The sequence below is a fragment of the Aspergillus ambiguus genome (assembly GCF_047715705.1).
Source record: "Aspergillus ambiguus strain CBS 117.58 unplaced genomic scaffold BDV59scaffold_55, whole genome shotgun sequence".
Classification (NCBI taxonomy): Eukaryota; Fungi; Ascomycota; class Eurotiomycetes; order Eurotiales; family Aspergillaceae; genus Aspergillus; species Aspergillus ambiguus.
This window is the reverse complement of record NW_027395568.1, coordinates 132660-153352: the sequence shown is the minus strand read 5'-3', so window position 1 is coordinate 153352 and position 20693 is coordinate 132660. Positions and strand designations below refer to the sequence as shown.

General features: G+C 50.5%; 9 protein-coding genes across 9 annotated transcripts; 5 read left to right on the top strand and 4 right to left on the bottom strand.

The window, feature by feature from the left end:
* The first annotated feature begins 573 nt into the window (after positions 1 to 573).
* BDV59DRAFT_188554 (3'-5'-exodeoxyribonuclease) lies at positions 574 to 2443 on the top strand. The gene is made up of 7 exons (XM_073691443.1): positions 574 to 687; positions 864 to 943; positions 1025 to 1164; positions 1219 to 1396; positions 1457 to 1947; positions 2007 to 2197; positions 2257 to 2443. Exons 3-7 carry the CDS (start codon positions 1129 to 1131, stop codon positions 2306 to 2308), a joined length of 948 nt encoding a protein of 315 aa, XP_073543280.1. The 5' UTR covers positions 574 to 687; positions 864 to 943; positions 1025 to 1128; the 3' UTR covers positions 2309 to 2443.
* A 723-nt stretch (positions 2444 to 3166) lies between these two features.
* BDV59DRAFT_138907 (endopolyphosphatase) lies at positions 3167 to 5343 on the top strand. The gene is made up of 2 exons (XM_073687125.1): positions 3167 to 3479; positions 3553 to 5343. Exons 1-2 carry the CDS (start codon positions 3293 to 3295, stop codon positions 5274 to 5276), a joined length of 1911 nt encoding a protein of 636 aa, XP_073543279.1. The 5' UTR covers positions 3167 to 3292; the 3' UTR covers positions 5277 to 5343.
* Positions 5344 to 6541: 1198 nt separating this feature from the next.
* Positions 6542 to 7131, bottom strand: BDV59DRAFT_138902 (succinate dehydrogenase assembly factor 4). Its single transcript, XM_073687124.1, has one exon. It carries the CDS (start codon positions 7053 to 7055, stop codon positions 6633 to 6635), a length of 423 nt encoding a protein of 140 aa, XP_073543278.1. The 5' UTR covers positions 7056 to 7131; the 3' UTR covers positions 6542 to 6632.
* A 57-nt stretch (positions 7132 to 7188) lies between these two features.
* On the top strand, positions 7189 to 9055 carry BDV59DRAFT_188549 (acetylornithine transaminase). The gene is made up of 3 exons (XM_073691442.1): positions 7189 to 7436; positions 7495 to 7734; positions 7783 to 9055. Exons 1-3 carry the CDS (start codon positions 7323 to 7325, stop codon positions 8839 to 8841), a joined length of 1413 nt encoding a protein of 470 aa, XP_073543277.1. The 5' UTR covers positions 7189 to 7322; the 3' UTR covers positions 8842 to 9055.
* Positions 9056 to 9542: 487 nt separating this feature from the next.
* On the bottom strand, positions 9543 to 10813 carry BDV59DRAFT_188548 (uncharacterized protein). The gene has a single exon (XM_073691441.1). It carries the CDS (start codon positions 10414 to 10416, stop codon positions 9679 to 9681), a length of 738 nt encoding a protein of 245 aa, XP_073543276.1. The 5' UTR covers positions 10417 to 10813; the 3' UTR covers positions 9543 to 9678.
* Positions 10814 to 10962: 149 nt separating this feature from the next.
* On the top strand, positions 10963 to 13700 carry BDV59DRAFT_188545 (transmembrane 9 family protein). The gene is made up of 3 exons (XM_073691440.1): positions 10963 to 12286; positions 12340 to 13113; positions 13167 to 13700. The coding sequence occupies exons 1-3, from the start codon at positions 11182 to 11184 to the stop codon at positions 13232 to 13234; spliced, it is 1947 nt and encodes a 648-aa protein (XP_073543275.1). The 5' UTR covers positions 10963 to 11181; the 3' UTR covers positions 13235 to 13700.
* A 241-nt stretch (positions 13701 to 13941) lies between these two features.
* BDV59DRAFT_206094 (SGNH/GDSL hydrolase family protein) lies at positions 13942 to 15695 on the top strand (the record flags this gene model as incomplete). The annotated part of the gene is made up of 10 exons (XM_073694744.1): positions 13942 to 14143; positions 14207 to 14213; positions 14266 to 14302; positions 14353 to 14405; positions 14458 to 14580; positions 14631 to 14786; positions 14840 to 14933; positions 14989 to 15048; positions 15100 to 15336; positions 15396 to 15695. The coding sequence occupies 10 exons, from the start codon at positions 13942 to 13944 to the stop codon at positions 15693 to 15695; spliced, it is 1269 nt and encodes a 422-aa protein (XP_073543274.1).
* A 128-nt stretch (positions 15696 to 15823) lies between these two features.
* Positions 15824 to 18701, bottom strand: BDV59DRAFT_188542 (WD40 repeat domain-containing protein). Its single transcript, XM_073691439.1, has 3 exons — positions 18595 to 18701; positions 16866 to 18534; positions 15824 to 16792 (listed from the first exon to the last, which is right to left on the bottom strand). Exons 1-3 carry the CDS (start codon positions 18632 to 18634, stop codon positions 16570 to 16572), a joined length of 1932 nt encoding a protein of 643 aa, XP_073543273.1. The 5' UTR covers positions 18635 to 18701; the 3' UTR covers positions 15824 to 16569.
* Positions 18702 to 18962: 261 nt separating this feature from the next.
* Positions 18963 to 20017, bottom strand: BDV59DRAFT_206092 (oxidoreductase, short chain dehydrogenase/reductase family; the record flags this gene model as incomplete). Its single annotated transcript, XM_073694743.1, has 4 exons — positions 18963 to 19163; positions 19218 to 19331; positions 19386 to 19497; positions 19569 to 20017. The coding sequence occupies 4 exons, from the start codon at positions 20015 to 20017 to the stop codon at positions 18963 to 18965; spliced, it is 876 nt and encodes a 291-aa protein (XP_073543272.1).
* Between the last annotated feature and the right edge of the window lie 676 nt (positions 20018 to 20693).

Here is a 20693-nt window from a genome sequence, read left to right as displayed (position 1 = left end):
AATCCAACGAATTAGCGCTCCTTCCTGCGCCTTATCAAGAGTTTTTATTGCGTTGGAACGTGAGGAAAGGTCTGCGCGGCCATGGAAGCGGGCTCGAAGGCGTTGGTAAGGAACGTTAAATTGACGTGACAACGCGCTTAAATTCGGTTTTTGAGCGCGTTTAGCGGCTTTGTAGGCTTCAGAAATACGCTTCTCGATATCAGAATTAGAATTCATCTTGGTGGTGGTGTTTGGCAGTCTAAAAGGCTTCAAATTTATCGTTTGACTGAAAATTATCGTTTGACTGAAGCAGACCAACACCCGAAGGGGGGTGGGGCTGCTGACCTAAAGAGACGGCTACTAATAGACGACGCGCGATACATGGGTTCCATAGACTCGAAGACTTAGTCCACGGGTTGGTCCACGATTACTAGATGTGGTGATGGTGAAGTGTAGTCCGTACGAAGCAGAGGTTTACTAGGTAATGTCGAAGTATTCGGACTGCGGCTGTGGCGGTGGGCGTGGCCCGAGTGGCTGAGGCGGGAACGGTGGCGCTGCCTGCTAAGAGGAAGATCCGCAGTCCTTTTCGGATGTCCTCGTCTAGAATCGCCTTCTCCCGGTTTTCCTTAGAGCTCTTTGGAGGTATCTATGCACGACGCGTGAGCAAGTCGGGCTTCTCTCTCTGATTACTCCCTACTTGCCTGGTCGGTACGTGGTCCTAAAGTTGTTGGAGTACTCATGGCGGTGCAATATCAACTTCAATTCTATTTATGAACCTGACCGCTTTTCTTTCTAGAAGACCCTCGGGTTCTTCAGAGAAATCCCTGTCGGTCGCCGATGCATGCATGTCAAGGTGGAAGCAGCCTTCTCATAACATTCAGTAGAATCCCCCGCTCTTACGGCCACATAGAAAGGGGGAACGGTATCTCTCGTTCTGCTTATCAGCATTACTACTATAGACCAGGTATGTTGCGGACCTTTTCTCTTCAGAATGACCAAGATAAACTGGCGGAACCATCAGACCTATGACTCACACGCGGTATAGTTTTTCGGCGTAATTTATCCCTCCTGGGCAACGCATCTTCCACTCTACCGACAAACAACAAATATTTCTCAACGTTTTTGTCCAGATTTGCACCAACAGATACAATGACCGAGCAAAGTAAACCCTTACGATATGTCGACGTACGTCACCTTACCTGTGGCATTATCCCTGCATCCAGTACTAATCGCCCTCAGATTGGTATCAATTTGAGTGATCCTGTCTTCCGCGGGAACTATCATGGCAAGCAGGTACACGATGATGATATGAACGACATCGTGGAGCGGGCCCGCGAGGTTGGATGTCAGAAATTCATGGTTACCGGCTCGGACCTCGAGGAATCTCGACGGGCCGTGGAGATTGCTGAGAAATACCGTATGTGAACGTGTCGAAATCTTTCATCCCTACCGATAGTTCATGCTAATGCAGAAATAGCGGGCTTTTGCTATGCCACTGTTGGTGTGCACCCTTGTCAGGCAAAGCACTTCGACGAGCATCCCGAGGGACCATCCAAGCTCCTCGAGGAAATCAAGTCGCTTGCTATTGAATCGAAAAAGTCCGGATACGCGGTTGCCTTTGGTGAGATCGGACTCGACTATGATCGCCTATTCCTCAGTGCCAAGGAGCCTCAGTTGAAGTACTTCGAGGCCCAGCTCGACCTAGCGGTGGAGATCCAGCTCCCGCTTTTTCTCCATTCCCGAGCCGCCAGCGAGGACTTTGAGCGCTTGCTAGCGCTACGACTTCCGAAGCTTCCGAAGAGAGGTCTCGTGCATAGTTTCACTGGTACTCTCGAAGAAATGCAGCGGATGGTCGCCCTTGGGCTAGACGTGGGTGTGAATGGCTGCAGCTTGAAAACGGAGGAAAATTTGGCGGTGGTCAAAGCTATCCCTCTTGATAGGCTTCAGATCGAGACCGATGGTCCTTGGGTAAGTGGGTGTCGTTGTGTTCTCCGGTGAACTTTATCGTTGACACTGTCTGTTTCTAGTGTGAAATTCGCCCTTCACATGCATCGGCAAAATACCTAGAAGGAGCCCCCTCGCTGCCCAAGGCCGTGAAGAAAGAGAAGTGGCAGAAGGGATGTATGATTAAGGGACGCAATGAGCCTGCGGCTATTGCCCATGTTGCTCATGTGATTGCTAGGGTCAAGGGGATTACGGTGGAGGAGGTTTGCGAGGCGTAAGTTTCACGATCCGAGGATAGCTTGACATTCTCTTTTACTAATACGGTCCTTCTAGTGCTTGGAACAATTCGATTCGGATGTTTGGACTAGGGGAAGAAACGCCATAGACTAGATGTTCTGCAGCTTTGTTATAGACACCTCTCCTTAGCGCTTGGGGGCATCCCCTCTTTGCATACTTTCTTACGTACGATATGGAGATATTCCTAATGAGGAAAGTCATGCTCCTTTCTATTAAAACGGAGAATGACGTTATGCTCCTATCATCAACACACCCTACGCACAGCCGCACTAGTGCCTTCGGTGATGGCTGCGGGTAAAGAAGCTAGGTAGGCGGCATCAGACTGGGGTGAGTTTCCTCTGGACGTGAAGTAGGCAACTAAAGGTGTATGGCGATCAGATCTAGGAACCAACCTCCCAATCTTTTGTTGAGGTATCTCTTTCGTATATATATAGGGCTTCATTGGGCGGAGTAGGCGGTAGACAGCCAGCTATTTCGGTACGCGTAGTGCTCCTATTCCGTACTAATTGCTGTCTCGATATGGGAGCAGTTTTAGTGATCTGCTTTTCTCACCAAGACCATCGCCGATACCCACTGGCAGATCACCCGACATGCGGTCCTCCCTCTCCGGTTGCTGTGTTGCTCCACGTGCACCGGCAAGCTGAACCATGTGGGTTCTTAGGTCAATGCAAGGTGTGAAGGACCTTGGGAGTACTTAGTATCTCCAAAGCGTGCGATGTATGATATATAGCCACAGTACGCAGTATGCGGGGCATGATCAGGCTTCTCTTGTTATACGCAGTACTTCCCGGAAGTGCCCCCCAAGAGATTAAAGAAAAGAGCCCGACATCTCAGGCATCTACTTCGCACTATTCCCGATTTGTCCCATCTCCGCTTAGGTAAGAAGCTGGCCGAGTCAATGACGTTGCTAGCCGCCGCCCTAATACTGATAATTATTGGAGTTGAAGATCTTTATTCGTCCTAGAAAGTCACTGGCTTTATTTTCCTGCACATATGCTTCAAATCCAACTTCAGGTCGCTCATTGTGTCCTCTGCTGATCGGGCCGGTTCGCATTCCTAAAGAAGAGCTCCAATGAGTCCCTTCCGCCGACTCCCCGGTCTCCTGCTCTTGGCCAGTGTATGCGCCATCCCGTTCTTCAACCAGCACGACCAGCAGCCCTTGGTCGACGTTCCAAAACTATCTGATGCCAATCGAGATGGTATAGTCAGTAATGGACCGTCCTCTCGAGGATTAACAGGGCGCTTTCTGCATATCACGGGTACGTCTTTCCTGCAGGCGAAGACGTCACGAAAGCAGCGACTTAAGAGGGGAGAAAAGCTAACTTCACTTAGACTTCCACCCTGATCCTCACTACAAACCCGGAACCGATCCCGACGATGAAGCTTGCCATCGAGGCCACGGTTCCGCGAAATATTTCGGCGCCGAAGGAACTGACTGCGACACGCCCTTCACCCTGATTAACAGCACCTTTCACTGGATCGAGCAAAACCTTCGAGAGGAGATTGATTTTGTCGTATGGACCGGTGACTCCGTACGTCACGATAGCGACGAGAAAATTCCGCGTTCCGAAGATGAAGTGACTCGATTAAATCAATACCTAACCGACAAGTTCATTGACGTATTTCGCCGCGACGACTCACCTCATGGCTTATCCATTCCCATAGTACCGACAATTGGGAACAATGATATCATTCCACATAATATCTTCAAGACTGGACCGAATAAATGGACGAAGAAATTCATGGATATTTGGAAAAAGTTCATCCCCGAGTACCAGCGGCATAGCTTCGTGGAAGGCGGCTGGTATACCGTCGACGTGATTCCTAATAAGCTTGCGGTCCTCAGCTTAAACACCATGTACTTCTATGAGTCCAACTCGGCTGTCGATGGATGTGAGGATAAATCGGAGCCCGGCTTTGAACACATGGAGTGGCTACGCGTGCAACTGGAGCTGCTACGATCTCGTGGTATGAAGGCGATCCTGATCGGACACGTTCCGCCGGCGAGGTCAGGGTCGAAGCGGAACTGGGATGAGACGTGTTGGCAGAAATATGCCTTGTGGGTGAACCGGTATCGGGACGTCATTGTTGGCAGTCTGTATGGCCACATGAACATTGATCATTTCATCCTCCAGGACAGTCATAAAGTGAAAATCCTGGAAGACGACGAATACACGTTACGTGATTCGGATGAGATCTCGATACAATCTCGTACGGACTATTTATCAAGTCTCCGTAAAGATTGGTCTAAGATGCCATCTCCCCCAGAAGATGATTCCATAGCATCTGCCAACGATGACGCAGATCCTCAAAGATTAGGGAAAAAGAAGCGGCGGTTTCTGAAGAAAATCGGAGGCCCTTGGGCTGAGAGATACAGTGTATCTCTAGTATCCCCAAGCGTGGTGCCGAATTACTTTCCTACATTGCGAGTCGTTGAGTATAACATCACAGGGCTAGAGGATTCCACCCTCTGGGCGGATACTCCCTACGACGATGGGACTATCGCTATGCCCCCCGGGCTAGACGAAGGTCCTTTATTTGGGAAGATGAAGAATAGGAAGAAGAAGAAGAAGAAGAAGCCAGACTTTAAAATTCCGGATTCTCCTCCATCTTCTGCCCCTCCCGGTCCGGCATACTCTAGCCAGCCATTAAGCTGGCTGAGCTATGTTCAATATTCTGCGAACCTCACCCGGATCAACGAGGAAGCTTCTGAGGAGACCAGTCTAGGATCCTCTTCTACATCTACAGAGCCCAGCCGGACTGATAAAACAGGTCACAAGGAGATCTTTACATATGAGGTGGAATACGACACCAAGAATGACCATATCTACAAAATGAGAGATCTCACCGTCAGCAGTTTCTTCGAGCTGGCTACACGGATAGCCGACAAGAACCCGCCTAAAGAAGATCGGTTGGAATCTAACGCGGAAACTTTAGGAGGCTCAGAATCTCAACGGAAGAAGAAGAAACATAAAAACCAGGTGTGGCGGACATTCTTTACGCGGGCATTCGTGGGAATGATTAACGATGACGATCTTGACGATATCGATGTATAAATCAATCAATCAATCAATATTCTATTAGACTTTTGGAACCCGCCTGTTGAGGCGACTTATCCACGATCCAAACGCGCCATACAGATCCCAGAACGGAGATGCAGAAAAGAGGGCGTATAGCCACATCGAAGGCAGTAAATGACAACTAACCTCGTCTGCCGCGGGAGAGCCTCCTAGGCAGCAGTTTGTTCCATCCAACTAACGTCCCCCACATCTATTTTTGGGACATGCGTGAGCCCTCCTCATTTCTGATCATGCTCAGTCAGCTTCACGTAGCAGAACTGGCCGGGGCACCCTGTTTTATGCTTAAATCTGGCGATGTAGCGGATCGCCTGCGGGTCGGATATGGGCGAGTCGTTAGGTAGTCTAAGAGGGTTTTGGAATGCCACCACGGACACTACAGGAGTATATGCCTAAGGGTAAGGGTTTAGGACCCCTCGTAACTGTAACTGCGCCCACCCGTATCGGAGACCTTAATTTTAGGACATGCCGTAAGCCAATCCGCATGGTAAGTATCTAAGTATCTAGATAATTATCAATGAGTACGAGTTCGAAAGACCTTCGTAAAGGCCTATATTCATGTCTGAGGAGCCTCGGTCATTGGCTTGGCTCCTTTCGCGGTTTCCCACTGTCTTATCCAGCGTGGCTTGATGTGTTGGCGGACCACGCCAATGTGGTCCGCCCCGGCGAGCTAAATAATTAGTTGTTGGTTTGGCCCACCGAGATTGATTAGCCTTCTTCAGTCCCATCTTGTTGACTCGGTCGTGGCGGACTCGTCTGGATCCTCGACTGAGGGCTTGTTTAGCCTCTTGGCACTGTTTGTTTTCTTTTCTTAGGCGAGGGGGTGGGCGTCTCCCACACTCTTCCCACCTTCAAGCTTGGAATGCTTGGTAGATTGCACCAATACGATCATTCGACCAGCTATCACACCTTGCGCCCTGTCAACGCCATTGGGTAACTGGCGCTTCTTGGACGGACAATATAGTTCTGAATGGAAGGAATACATGCAGGGGGCATTCTATTGAGAAGAGCAGGGGGAAGTAGCAATCATGGTGCTCCCGAAGACACTAGGAGCAAAGCTCTAGGTATAGTTATAAGGTTTAGATATATTAACATACAAGTTTCGTCAGACGTGTATCTATCCACACTAGATGTTGTCCACACAGAATTCTAGCCGAAAAGGAACATGAACAATGCGTCCGGAGAGGGGAATTGGGGTCTGCTCCGGTGAGATGATATCAGAACGGACCGAAAGGAAAGGAGAAATCAAATAAACGCCGTTTATGCATTTATCACCCCACGGAGTATCACTTTGCTTCCGTGTAAGAGCACATCATACATCCTGACCAAAACTGATCAGAAGTCCGTCACGCGACCTCCGTAACTCCAATCTCCTTCTGAGCCCCATCGTAGAGGCTCATTTTTGGGTCCACCTATCTCACCCGTCTGCGGGTTCTGTTCGCCTTCGAATTCAGGCCGAACACCATGTCGCAAGTCCGGATGAGATTCCTCATCCTTGCCGGTGGCTTTGAACTCAGGGCTGTCAGGACCAGGTTCCAAATCGGGGGATTGGTTGATTTGGGGCGTGCTGAAGGCACCGGTAGACTTCCTCTGGAGCTCTTCGAAGATTTCCTGTTCTTCCTTGGGGAGGCGTGGGGGCGATGGGCCGGGGCGGAATGCGAAAGGAGGTTTATCGCTCCGCAGGAGCGTCCGGCTGGAGAAGGCGCGGGAAGAGAGGGCAACTCGAGAGAGGATAATATGGCGCGGGAGAAAGGCCATTGTAACAGAGGCTGTGTGCGTTGCTGTCTACTGCGTAGATCACCTATGGAGGAGGGTGAGTAGAAAAGAGATGAAGGGGAACTTGCGGAGTGGCGGATCAGATAAGCGAATCTCCGAGTCCCAGCCGATATCGCCTGACTTTCTTTCCGCCGCGCCATTTCTTCTTCTCCAACCTCTCTCCGTTCACCCACACACTCTCTCTTCTCAGCCCCCTATACATTCAATTCGTTCTCTATAATTGTTTATCTGCTCGGAATCTCCCCTTCAATGGCGTTTCGTATGGCTTCGCGGCGCCTGCCGCTCGCGAAGCGACTCATTCCCGGCCTTGAGTCACCGCTCCAGCGCGCATTTGTTTCTACTGCATATAACGCCCAGAACAAGGTACCTTTACGGCTTCATGAAAATTTTCGGTAGAGTTAGCGCTCTAACACGTTCAAAGAAAAATGCCTCTGTCCCGAACCCTGACCCGGCTACCGATTCCGCCACAATGGCCTTCATCCAAGACCGCGCTCCCTACATGGTCCCCACCTACGTGCGACCCGCTCCGATGATGGTAAAGGGACAAGGCTGTTATTTATGGGATATGGAGAACAGACGGTATCTTGACTTGACGTCTGGCATTGCTGTCAACTCCCTCGGCCACTGTGACCCCGAAATTTCCAAGATTATTGCGGAGCAGGTATGGTTTCTCATACGAGGTTTCAGTCATAGTCTAATGATCTGTTAGGCCGACACCCTCATCCACGCCTCTAATCTCTACCACAATGCTTGGACGGGTGCTCTTAGTAAGCTTTTGATCGAAACTACCCGTGAGTCAGGCGCCATGCGTGATGCCTCCCAAGTCTTCATCGCCAATTCCGGAACCGAGGCCAACGAGGCCGCCATTAAGTTTGCCCGTAAAGTCGGCCGGTCGGTTGACCCCTCAGGCAACAAGCATGAATTCGTCTCCTTCCACAATTCCTTCCACGGCCGTACTATGGGTGCTCTCTCCGCTACTCCCAACCCCAAATACCAGACTCCCTTTTCGCCCATGGTCCCTGGATTCAAGTACGGAAACTACAACGATTTGGAGCAGCTACAGACTCTTATCACTGATAAGACCTGCGGTGTGATCGTCGAGCCCATTCAGGGTGAGGGTGGAGTGAACGTTGCGACTCCGGAATTTCTGGCCGCCCTGCGTAAGCGTTGCGACGAGGTCGGCGCAGTCCTAATCTTTGACGAGATCCAGTGCGGCCTCTCCCGCACCGGAACCTTCTGGGCTCACGCCCACCCTTCCCTCGCCCCTGCATCTGGCGAAGCCGCGCACCCCGACATCCTCACCACTGCGAAGGCCCTTGGTAATGGTATCCCCATTGGTGCAACCATTGTTTCGGAAAAGACAGTTGCGGAGCACATTAAGCCAGGTGATCACGGCACCACATTTGGCGGTAACCCACTGGTCTGCCGTGTGGCGCACCACATCGTCCAGCGCTTAGCCTCTTCGGAACTTCAGAACTCTGTTGAGATCAAATCTGCCCAGCTTGTTTCGGGACTCCAGGGGCTGCGGAAGAAGTACCCCGGTGTGATCTCTGAGATCCGTGGCCGTGGCTTGATCATTGGTGCTCAGCTCTCCAAGGACTACACCCCCAAGATGGGCGATCTCATCACTGCTGCTCGCGAACGAGGGCTGCTGATCATCTCGGCTGGAGACGGTTGTCTGCGTTTTGTCCCTCCCTTGACCATCACTGAGGACCAGATCAAGTCCGCCCTAAAGATCCTTGAGCAAGCATTTGAAGCCGTTGCTTAAACTTCTTTTTACCGGCGCTTATTTCGATACACCCGATGACCAGCAATTGTTTATATACCAATAGTTGATTTGTATTCTGCTTCTCTTTTAGAGAAATGATAGAGAAAAGCCCTGGCTTCGGTTTTAGAATGTCTGGCAATCCATGAGATGACGACTTGTAAAGAAAACATCATACATTTACCTAGTAATCAGTTATATAACCTTTTGAAAGACGCAAAAAGTTGAGTGTAAATACGGTAGAATACTGTTCACGGTGTTTACCTACCTCGACCATGTACCGTTGTGACAGCTGGCCAAGGAAGTTTCCCTTGTTCCGAAGCTGGAATGGGAGGATTTATATCCATGTTATTGAATTTAGTTATAGTGAACCAATATTGTGAAAACCGATTACTGTTTGTTCTATTTGTAGTCTACCCCAGGCTCGTTGAGAGGAAACAATGTAGGGGGTGAAGACTGCTTGGAGTCGGCGACTATCTGCCCTGCAAAGAAGGGACAAAAAGCAATCTGACACGTTTCTGTACTCACTATTTGGACATCATCTACCTCCAGCGTAGGCCCTTGGAGGGTGTCTCTGCTTTACTGGTCTAATACAGGCCACTTGATGCTAACCGTTCACACAATTATATATAGTCAGCTACTATACTTGAATCACAGATAAATCACACGTACAAGTTAAGAAGGATTTGAGGAGCAGGAGGTATGTCATGATCTGTTCAAGGATTCCTGATACACGCGTCAAAGTCCTAAAGACACCCCAGATGCAAAGCCACCAAACGCCAGAATATACATGCAATATAGTACAAAGTGGCTGGTTTTAGGACCAACCAAAACCATATCTTAATCCTTCTTCTGCTCCCCCTGGGTCGGTTGATCTTTCTGCCCCCATGTCCACACATCCCATATGTGCTCCTTAATCAAATCTCCATACCCCTTCCCTTCATCCAAAGCCTTTTGCTCCTCCGCCAACCTCCGTTCCTTCCACCCGGGCGTCTCCCCGCCCATCCAGATGCGCTCCGCAACACCTTTCTCTTGCGCCTGTCTCGCCTTCAACTTCTCCAATTCCTCGCTGACGAGTCCTCCCTCACGGATCTGCGCATCGCGCGCTGCCCTCAGTTGCGCCTGGACTTCCTGCGCGCGCTGGCTGGGTAGATCCGGCACGCGGGCGGAGGCGAGTCGCGCCTCGAGCCGGTCGACGATGCTGCGTCCCGTCCGTTCGCGGGTCAGGTGGTTCGCGGAGATGCAAAAGGCGCCGGTGAGGAGCACAGTAAGGTGGTCGAGTTTGCGGGGTGGGAGGGCGATGAGAACAGGGGAGGCGACGAGGAAGGTCATTGCGGCGTAGTTTTTGAAGCGTTGGTAATCGGCTTCGCGGATGGCGTTGATATCAGATTGGTCAGCCATGGTGATGGCACTTATTCTGGGAATTTTGCGAAAGAGACAGTGAGACGATCGAGGTGTACGGAGGAGTTTGTAAACGCTGATTATGGGCTGTCTTTTACATCTTGATTTGCTTGATGGGAAAATGCCCGGGAGTCTGTTGGTGCCACTTGTGCAGTCAGGTGACTTTACCCGTTGCATGATTTTGCATACGCAGTGTACACCATGGAGTACTTAGGTGCCATTGTGTTCGACAGAACATGAAGAAAAGAAGGCATGACGAGGAGGATCTCCCAGGGAATCCTGTAACCCGTCCTCTGTTAAACGTAACTATGTACAGAGGAAGACCGCCAGTGGGATAAGGCAGACAGAGGTCACGGGACCACAGTCAGGTAACCATCCCAGTCAGTTGGGTAGCTGATCCGAGGTAAATCATACCTAGGTAGAGCGGTGTTCGATAGTTGAGACCCTGAGAAATTGAAAACTCACAGTGGGATTGGAACCCGATTGACTAATCAGAATGGTATATCTTATGTCTATGGAATTTTCGCGTCCTTAGATTTCATGATAGGTTCCTTTGACTGAATATCGAATCAGTGGAGTCTTTTTCTTTTTATCTTTTTTTTATTCAGAACCAGCGGCATCACGTGCGCGTTGCCCAGGCTTCCCTTCTTGGCAGGCGGACTAGTCCCGTTTAGTCGTTTAGTTGGCCTCATCTTCACGATACAACATCAACTTCTCTTCTCTCCCTGCATTCTTTCTCCTCCGAGCTTTCCACCATATGCACCTGGGAAATTCCCTCTTGTGGTGCTGGACGCGGTGAACTTGTACGGCTTATCCCTTAGAATCGGCCCGAACGACTTAGGGGTTCTGCCTAGTCCCGACACCGGCCGAGTTGGTCCCTTTCCAAGCATCCTGGCCAGAACTAATCCATTACCGCTCCTCTCTCTTCTATAGATATCCACAATGCGGCTGAAAACTCAAGCCCCGTCGTTATCCTACGTCCTAGCTCTTCTCCCGTCGCTATCGGCTGCCTTCTATCTCCCTGGTGTTGCGCCCACGTCCTATGACGAAGGGCAGTCGGTTCCGCTCAACGTCAACCATCTCACGCCGAGCCTAGCCCAACAGGATGAGCAACTTCACTCGGTATTTTCATACGACTATTACCATCCGGCGTTCCGGTTCTGCGCTCCTCAAGATGGTCCCAAAGATGTGCGCGAGTCGCTAGGAAGTATATTATTCGGAGACCGAATCCAAACGTCGCCGCTCGAATTATATATGGGGAAGAATGAAACCTGCAAGGCTGTTTGTAATGAGGTCAAGTTTGACGCCCGAAGCGCCAAATTTACCAACCGTCGAATTGCCCAGGGTTACAACATCAATTGGTTGGTCGATGGTCTGCCCGGCGCCCAGCTTGACATGGAGTCAGTCACCAAAGCCGAGTTCTATAACCCGGGATTCTCCCTAGGCTCTTTAGATGAGAATGGGCAATCTTTTCTGAACAACCACTTCGATATCTTTATCGAATACCACCGGGTGGGCTTTGGAAGCAAGGATAAGTTCCGCGTGGTTGGGGTCCTTGTACAGCCGTCTTCTCGCCGTGATTCAAGGATATTGGGAGACGGTACTGTCGACTGCAGCACTGACGAGGTACCCGTCACTTTGGATGAGGATGGTGAGACAGCGGTAACCTGGACCTACGGCGTGTATTGGCGAGAATCCGCAACTCCTTGGGCAACTCGCTGGGATAAGTACCTGCACGTCTATGATCCTAAGATCCACTGGTTCTCTCTCATCAACTCCGCGGTATTTGTGATCTTCCTTGTCGGAATGGTGAGCATGATCCTTATCCGCGCCTTGAAGAAGGACATCGCTCGCTACAACAGGCTGGACATGATCAACCTGGAGGATCTGGATGGGACCTCTGCCGCCGTGGAAGACGGTATCCAAGAAGATTCAGGATGGAAGCTTGTTCATGGCGATGTGTTCCGATGCCCTCGGTCTCCTCTGCTCCTCAGCGTCTTGGTCGGCAATGGCGCACAGCTTTTCATGATGACCGGGGTAACAGTTGGTAGGTTTTATGCAGCATGACTACTCTATTACAATCATGCTAACATGAAATAGTGTTTGCTCTATTTGGTTTGCTTTCTCCTGCCAACCGCGGATTTCTGGCCACTGCCATTCTACTTATCTACACTTTATTCGGATTCATTGGTGGATATGTTTCTGCCCGGGTTTACAAGTCCTTTGGCGGGGAGGCGTGGAAGCGCAATATTGTGATGACCCCAGTCTTGGTGCCCGGCCTGATCTTCGGTATATTTTTCCTGTTGAACCTGTTCGTCTGGGCCAAGGGTTCCAGTGGAGCGGTGCCCTTCACGACCATGCTAGCTCTCGTCCTGATCTGGTTCGTGATCAGTGTGCCATTGAGTGTGGCGGGAAGCTGGCTGGGTTTTAAGCAGCGCGCTATCGAAGGACCGACCAAGACCAACCAGATCCCTCGTCAAGTTCCCCCCATGACGGGCAGTCTGCGTACCGGACCCTCCTTATTCTTAACGGGAATACTCCCCTTCGGAGCGATCTTTGTGGAGCTGTATTTCATCATGCACTCGTTGTGGACGAACAAGATCTATTACATGTTCGGCTTCCTGTTTCTCTGCTACGGTCTGATGATCATGACCACGGCATCGACCACGGTGCTGCTGGTGTACTTCCTGCTCTGTGCTGAAAATTACCGGTGGCACTGGCGGGCATTTGCTGGTGCGGGTATGACGGGCGGCTACGTGTTCCTAAACGCGCTTCTTTTCTGGGCCACGCGGGTGAGTTTTGGTGGTCTGACGGGAGCGGTACTCTATGTGGGCTACTCAGCCTTGATTGGCTTTGTGGTGTTTATCCTGACTGGTAAGAGACCTTTTCTTCTGGAGCGAGGGTCGTTCCAAGCTAACTGTGGATAGGATCGATTGGTTTCTTCGCTAGTTGGGCATTTGTGCAGCGCATCTACGGATCTATCAAGGTGGACTAGATCCGGTTCATCTATCCAGCTTCCTTAATAAGCCCGGGCCTTATCCTGTGGCCACATCCACGATCGCGGATTTAATCCGTAGCTCATCTTTCTGCCTCTCGATTCCTCCTTTCCGCCTTTCCTTGGCGCATCTAGGGGAGAGTGCATCTCTCTTCCACTCGCTTGGGGCCATGCCTGGCGGGTGGATGACGGCAAGTACTGGACCCTGCTGTACATAGACGAGTATATGAGCGGCCTCTGCTGTAATGGCCGGTCAATATGATCTTATTGGAACCTTCTTTCAAAAATCCTAAGCTTGGCGCAGAGAAAGAGTGTGGGAGACGCCCGCGCTCGCCTAAGAAATAGAAGCAAACAAGCCAAACACATGTCTTATCGGGCTCCCCGCGGTTTCCCTCTTACGGCGTAGGGTCCGGGTGGGTCCGAGCGAACCAACGTATCATCGGGCGCCCGACGGGGCCGAACCAGCGCCCTATGCGCTAAACGCAGTCTACAGCGTACAGCGTACTTCGATGATCGCGTCATTGACGGGGCGGGTGACGCCCTCTTAGATAATAGTAATGAACGGAGACGTGCCTGGTTCCTAGGCTTCCTAGGCACCGTGGTCCATTCTTCAAATATTATGGTGACCTAACTTTTAGACCGATAGTTGTTTCTGTCCCAGAATAGAGGCGTCGACTCTCTACCTCCACATCTATCCTATGCTTACCATGCGGATTTCATTTCTGGCCAGCATAGCGCTGTCTTGCGCCTTGCCCATCTGGGCCACTATTCTCCAGAATGGCCAGATTAGAGAGGATCCGTACCCGGGTCAGGCAGCCAATATTACCCTGGATAATTCCTGGCGCACCTACGATGCGAACGCTGAAGAGATTGCGTACAAAGGCCGATGGGATAGCCGTCATATCTCATGTATGTCTACCATCCCCTTTTATCTTTTTTGGATCCCCCTAAAACTAACTGGTCTCTTAACAGGGTGGTCGTCCGTCACCTTTCCCGTTCCCTGCGTATAACCAAGCGCTAATTGATAACAGAGCACCGGGTATTAAAATTGGCTTTACAGGTACTCGGGTAGGTGATATAATAGAGTGGTCAGTAACGGAGAAGTAACACCAATCTAGCTCGCGGTTAGCTTCGGCGAAAGCACGTCTGATGGCGTCCTACTTGCTTATCGGTAACTCCGCTCTTCTTTCTATGGAGTCGACTAATCCTAATCGTCGCACTAGAGTCGGATCCCTGGACTGGCAGTTCTCCAATGTGACTGCCGATGCAACCTACCAGTTCGTCACCCCAGACACATTCAATGGAATCCACGTGGGAGACAACAATGTCTTCGAACTACGCGGTATGTATCCAATAAATAATAGTAATTCCATGGCTTCAGCTAATACTGGCTTAGTCACGAATTGGGGCCTAGGATAAGTAAATCTGAGCCCGCTGCATCGTCGTTACTAACTTCACACACGGTACAAATCGCGGGTATATCGGTTGCGCAAAACGCTAGCCTTAGCAAGCCTCAGGCGTTTGATAAGAGGGTGGAAATTATTGGTGGCTCGTGAGACTCCTCCTGGGTTTCTTCGACCTATGATCATAACTGACAACTGATAGCCTAGCGTCAGGCCAATTTGCTACGTATGAAGCTATATCGGGATGGGCATTCCTTTTCGCTGAAGGGCTAGGCAATGCTGAGTACACCATCACGGTGAGTTGCATCCTTTTAGGCCGTTATAGAGCAGAGAGTGACCGGCTTATCGCAGGCTTACCCAGGCGTTTGCCTGGCGGATATGAAATGTTACGGTGGTGGAGTTCACGGTATGGTATGTATGACTAGGCTCCGATTAATGAATCGCCTACTAAACAACTAGTAGCCCTGGTTTTGGCATCGTGCATCGGACCCTGGTGTCCGAGCCCAGGCATTGTATGGTGATGACCCGGAAAGATTCGATGTCAACGGTAGTCAACCAGCGGATTTAGTCATTATCCAGATGGGAGGGAATGACTATCGAAAGCCGAATGAGATCTCTGGAGATGATTATTATCACGACTATGTCCGCCTGGTAGATGATATCATTCACACCTGGCCTCGTGCAACGATTGTCCTTATGGTACGTCTTGAAAACGTCCGCGGATACATGCCTCATGAACTAACATTGTTCTCCAAAAGTCACAATGGGGCGAATGGACTCTAGAAGGAACCGAATACGTTCCTAGTACACTGTATAAAGATGAAACCAAACGAGTCCACGACCATTTCAAGGAGCATGCCTATGTAAGATACTTTGAGACCAGGGGGATCCTCCAACATAACGATATCGACCCCAAGAACCATCCTACGGATGTAGGACATGTTAAGATTGCAAGTCATCTGTTACAGTGGACCCGGATTATGATGAGATGGGACATAGAACCTACCGGAGAGGTTCAACATGGAACGCTTTACTGGAATGATCAACAGGAATATTGAATTTGTGCGGGGAAACTCATGTATAGTATATTTCCGCATTACTTAGAGTATTATCTAAGATAGACACAACTCATCCATAGATTTAAGTTACTTTTTGTACGGTATATACTTGTGGCTTCGTCATTGTCCCAGATAAACTGTTGCATTTCATGCCAAGTGTCTTATATCAGCGACTCTACGGCCATAATCCTATACGCGTCTATTCCATACCGACTATCCTTTATATCTTAGTAGAAAAGGATGAAGCCAACGTCCTGCCCCGGCTTTGCAAACCACATCCCCCTTCTCCCAAAAAAGAGGGAAGAAGCTCGAAAGAGTGCACAATTCGCAGGAATCAAAAGAGAAGGCTAATATTCGGGACATCAAGGCCACTGACATGCCATCCACGTTATAGGACACGTGTGCGTGTCTGGGGACCCGCGACATAACGACTCTGTACAAAGTATCGCCTTGATCAAGTTGCTGTTAGTCCCTCAGCTCAGCGTGGGTTACGTGCCCCAGGAGATAACGGAATGCTGAAATCAGGCAGGTAGGCAGACACGTTACGCAGCAAGTTTGCTTGCTGTTTCTTGTTATAATGTTAGACATCGTCAATCATCCTCATCATCAAGCAACCCAGTTAGACCATCAAATATCTGCCCCACGTCATTATGTCGACATGTAGGACCTAGATATGTTGTACTAGAAGTGTATGGCACCAATACACCGTACTAGGTAGGGGGAGGAGACGATTTTCATTCTAAGGCAACTAAGAATGGATGAAACCCTCCAAAGTTGGACTGGCAGTCCCGTACTACCAAGAGTCCGACGGGTGATTTGACTGCCTCAGCGATGAACATCATGCTCTGGGTATATTATGCAACATACAGTGGAATCACCGAGGGACTCCAATCTCATACCCTAGTAACACTTCCGTGGTGTTACCTTCCCATCCGCGGTTACCGCTTGTCGACACCATAAACCTACATGCCTGGTCGACATATAATTGGGATACTGTGCCTGTACGATGGCCCGGGATAATCAGGAAGGGTACAGTGGAGTGACGGGCGTGTTGCTCGTGTTGCAGGTCATAAAGACGAAGGATATCATGAGATGCACTAAGAACGTATGAATTAGCAGTGGTTATGATGGTTTTATACTGATAACAAAAGAAACCTGGGAAATCCTTACCAGACAATATGTCGTCCGTTAGGCATAGCCCTAAGTGCGGTCACAGGTCCACTGCCCTGAGGAAACTTAAATACGCGAGTTGGATCTCGCAATCCTTTATGAAGACTAAACTCCTCAACGGTTCCATTTCGGCGACCTGCATAGATGTAGTTTCCATCTGGAGACCAGCAAGCGTTCATACACCACGGAGGGGAATTGCGCGGGACAATGCGTGAGACAGGTTCAGGTTGTCGCCGATCCCAGACCCGAATGACGCCATCAATAGAAGCAGCAAGGAAAATATTATCTGCAGAACCCGTTGAGTCTAGCTGAGAGGCTTCCTGGTTTTGGCTAGAGGGTTCCAGGTCTTCAGCATAGGGTAGCCCATTCACTAAAGGCTGCGATGTGCCATTAGGCGTCCCTTGTGATTCTGGTTGTTGCGCCGTGGGTTGCGCCGTATTTGCATCAGCAGATACATTGCTAGGGTTCGCCAAGGAGGTCGAAGTCCTAGCTATGTTATTTTGAGCGTCCATCGTATCAAACTCGCTAGGCGCATCGGTATCAGGAAGAGCTCCGTTGGCAAGAGCTTTTCCGAATTCATCATCTTCATCCACCGACTCTTCCATTCCTTTCCCTCCCGCACCGTCTATATCCCCAAATAATGAGTCTGCGCCACTAAAAAGCGAGTCCGCCGGCGAACCCGCTGGTTGATTGGATACGTTGCTAGGATCCGTCTGGTCGTTCGCGCTGTCCATGAAGCTGAAGGTATTCTTTCCATTAGCTTGGTTATTAGACGAATACGTCCCGTTGGTTTGTGGGACATTGTTATCGTCCTTAGGAACTGGTAGGCTAGACTCTGGCCTGATCTCCATAGAAGAGATTTGACCAGCGCTGCCACTAAATGCGCGTCTCGTCTGCCCCGTGTTCAGATCCCAGTCAAACACTCGTTTATCCCATCCTCCCGAGAGTAACGACTTCTCGTCTGATGTCAGGCTTAATACGGACACAGCTGACGTATGCTGCTGTAGAAGCGCAAGCTCCTTGCCCTCTTCATGGCGAACTGACTGGAGCCGGATTGTGCCAGACTCTAGACCAGATAGGAGCCATAGACCCTGGCTATGGCTAGCAAGCGAGTAGACCGGCGATACAGAGTTACCATCCATATTCTCCCAGTAGGTCATTAACACGCCTGCCTTAACCACACTATCCACAAATGGGTGTCGTTGGGCCACCGTTAACATCAACTTGCTGTTAATGGAATCTACCCAATTGAACTTCCGCACATATCCATCCGAACCTCCACTAAAGACCCATCTCATGTCCGCCGTTGCGGTCACCGCATTGATCGATGTACTGTGAGGGGCCGCGGTGGTAGGGACAATGTCATAAGTGGAGGCCGTCAGACATTCCGGGTGCACGGAGAGATGATATGCCGATGCTGGGTCAGTTATGGCGTTTCCAGGATCTTGTGAGGTCATGTCAATCCCCGGATTAGGTTGCGAGGCTACGCCGCCGCCCTCACTCGACTGACTCTCCACGTCTGGATCTCCGTTGGCATCGGCATCGGCATCGGCATCACCATCGGCATCGGCATCGGCGTCTGCGTCGGCGTCAGGCTCGTTATCATTCCTATCATCGTCGATATCTCGCATCTCATCCATCTCATTATCCGAGCTCCCATCTTGCGAGCCTAGAAGCGACCAACCAATATTCAGCAATTGATAGATAAAACTTTACATGGGGAACTTACCTGCTAGGTCCCGGTCATCGTCGTCTTCAATGGAGGCCATTGCTCAGACGGGATGTTGTAATTATAGAGATATCGACGTAACGTCACTAAGTGACGAGGGACCTTCGAAAGGAGCGAGCCGTGATGTGGTGGGGCTTCGCTTTCCTTCCTCGGCCAGTCACGTTACCGCTGTTCACGCCTGGGGCATCAACGCTACCCATCAAGATTGTTTGTCCACCAGACACACCTCTCAAGGGATCTCTGTTCTAGTTGACATCAAGGACAGCAAGTGTAATTCATCTATAGTCCAGTCTAAATCTTGCAGAGTCACTCCTCTAAACAAACGCCATACCATGCCATCCGTCATTACGAGTACCAGAACATACATCCTACGCAGAGGCGCAGTGGCCTCCATCAACCCTCAGATCAGTTCCCGTCATGAAACCACTTCCATCGGCCAACATGTACACTGTGGGCGCCTTGAAGTCTTCGGGCACACCCAGTCGACCAAGCAGAGCGCCCCGCATCCAAGTCTCCTCAACTTCGGGCTTCTCCTTTAGAAGGGCGTCGGTCATGGCAGTGCGGATGTACTAGTCACTAATCAGTATTTTCGATCTATCGGAGTTTGAGCCCAATTGTCTTACGCCTGCAGACAGGGTGTTGACGCGGATGCCGTACTGACCCCATTCCTGGGCGACGGATCGGCACATCTGGTGCACGGCAGCCTTGGAGGAGTTATAGGCAGTGCATGTCAGGCCCTAATCTTCATTAGAACGGGGGACGCACAAAACAGGTTCTGAAAAACAACGTACGCGGTTGGCAATCTGGCCGGACATCGAAGCGATCATGACAATGCTACCGGGGGTGCCTTGTTCCTTGAAGATGCGGGCGCAGTGCTTTGCGGGAATGAAAGTGCCGACAACACTATACAATCACTTAGCCTCCCATCATCTCCTAAATTGCGTCCCCACTTCTTTTGTTCGGGGTAAACTTACTTCACATTTAGCATCTTGTGCCACAGATCAATCGGATACTCTAGAGCGGGCACCATCTGCTGGATCCCGGCGCACGTAATGGCGCCCCGTAGGGGCATGTTACGCTCCCTACCCTCGGCGGCAATCCGTTCGAGAGCATCCTTGGTCGCCTCCTCATTGGTGATATCGCATTGGGTGTAAGTCGCCTTCAGACCCCGCGCGGTCGCCAGCTTCTGTAATGTCGCCCATTCCTCGGCGCTGGGAGTAGGCAACAGATCCATACAAGCCACGTCACCGCCGGCTTCGATAACAGCGGCAGCGAGGACAATGCCCAGGCCACGAGCACCACCGGTAATGGCAACGGTGCGGCCGCCGAGAGAAAATAGATCACCGGTACGGGCGACGGTGGGGTTCTGGATAGATTCCGGGACGTCGGGAGTGGTGTGGTCGAGAGCGACAGAGGGGGCCATGATGTAGGACTGAAGATAGGGAAGCTAGCAAGACGAATTGGTATGGCAGAAGGGATGGTAAAGTGTAAAGTTAGGTCTAGGAGGTACCATCATAGCTATATTTATTATCCTGCTATTCTACGGAAAGTCCACTCAGCAGCGCTTATCTATGTCCCAAGTAGGAGAGAAATCAACGACGCACAGAGAAGGTCTTCGCGCAAGAATAATTGGAGCCCTCTATAGATTTCGCTGCTCCTCATAGGTCTTAACGTTTTCGGTTACATACGCCCCTCTTAACCCACTTACACCGATCGGCAGTCGATGATATCCACTTGGTGATCCGGCCATTGGGCTTAACGTTGCCCATCCTGGTATATGGGGTTGAAGGCGGCTCTCTGCACCTGTTACGGAAATATAGGGGTTCAAATATCTGGGGTTCCACATCAGCATGTGGAGAGACAATCACCCGTGGACCGTCTCGTGGAGGCGCTTATGTATTCCCGTTTAGGAAAGTTTATAAGTCGGCCGCATCCATTCTTCACCCATTTTAATCTTGTTTGCTGTATTTATTCATTATATTGTAAAGGCGGTGCCACGGAGCTTGCGGCGTATACTGGGCTACGGGATCAAGAACTCCTCGCCACACCGCGCCAATGGTCTACACCCAACATAAACTGCGCATACTGTCCATGCAAAC

What these genes read in the sequence shown, in the direction of transcription:
- BDV59DRAFT_188542 (XM_073691439.1), bottom strand. Translation starts at nt 18,634, where the DNA reads ATGGCCTCCATTGAAGACGACGATGACCGGGACCTAGCAG. An exon ending in CGATGACCGGGACCTAGCAG is followed by an intron (nt 18,535 to 18,594) that starts GTAAGTTCCCCA and finishes GGTCGCTTCTAG; the next exon opens with GCTCGCAAGATGGGAGCTCG. An exon ending in AACGGACGACATATTGTCTG is followed by an intron (nt 16,793 to 16,865) that starts GTAAGGATTTCC and finishes ATACGTTCTTAG; the next exon opens with TGCATCTCATGATATCCTTC.
- BDV59DRAFT_138902 (XM_073687124.1), bottom strand. Translation starts at nt 7,055, where the DNA reads ATGGCCTTTCTCCCGCGCCATATTATCCTCTCTCGAGTTGCCCTCTCT.
- BDV59DRAFT_138907 (XM_073687125.1), top strand. Translation starts at nt 3,293, where the DNA reads ATGAGTCCCTTCCGCCGACTCCCCGGTCTCCTGCTCTTGGCCAGTGTA. An exon ending in GCGCTTTCTGCATATCACGG is followed by an intron (nt 3,480 to 3,552) that starts GTACGTCTTTCC and finishes AACTTCACTTAG; the next exon opens with ACTTCCACCCTGATCCTCAC.
- BDV59DRAFT_188554 (XM_073691443.1), top strand. Translation starts at nt 1,129, where the DNA reads ATGACCGAGCAAAGTAAACCCTTACGATATGTCGAC. An exon ending in AACCCTTACGATATGTCGAC is followed by an intron (nt 1,165 to 1,218) that starts GTACGTCACCTT and finishes AATCGCCCTCAG; the next exon opens with ATTGGTATCAATTTGAGTGA. An exon ending in GTGGAGGAGGTTTGCGAGGC is followed by an intron (nt 2,198 to 2,256) that starts GTAAGTTTCACG and finishes CGGTCCTTCTAG; the next exon opens with TGCTTGGAACAATTCGATTC.
- BDV59DRAFT_188545 (XM_073691440.1), top strand. Translation starts at nt 11,182, where the DNA reads ATGCGGCTGAAAACTCAAGCCCCGTCGTTATCCTACGTCCTAGCTCTT. An exon ending in GATGACCGGGGTAACAGTTG is followed by an intron (nt 12,287 to 12,339) that starts GTAGGTTTTATG and finishes AACATGAAATAG; the next exon opens with TGTTTGCTCTATTTGGTTTG. An exon ending in TGTGGTGTTTATCCTGACTG is followed by an intron (nt 13,114 to 13,166) that starts GTAAGAGACCTT and finishes AACTGTGGATAG; the next exon opens with GATCGATTGGTTTCTTCGCT.
- BDV59DRAFT_188548 (XM_073691441.1), bottom strand. Translation starts at nt 10,416, where the DNA reads ATGCAACGGGTAAAGTCACCTGACTGCACAAGTGGCACCAACAGACTC.
- BDV59DRAFT_188549 (XM_073691442.1), top strand. Translation starts at nt 7,323, where the DNA reads ATGGCGTTTCGTATGGCTTCGCGGCGCCTGCCGCTCGCGAAGCGACTC. An exon ending in CATATAACGCCCAGAACAAG is followed by an intron (nt 7,437 to 7,494) that starts GTACCTTTACGG and finishes ACACGTTCAAAG; the next exon opens with AAAAATGCCTCTGTCCCGAA. An exon ending in CCAAGATTATTGCGGAGCAG is followed by an intron (nt 7,735 to 7,782) that starts GTATGGTTTCTC and finishes ATGATCTGTTAG; the next exon opens with GCCGACACCCTCATCCACGC.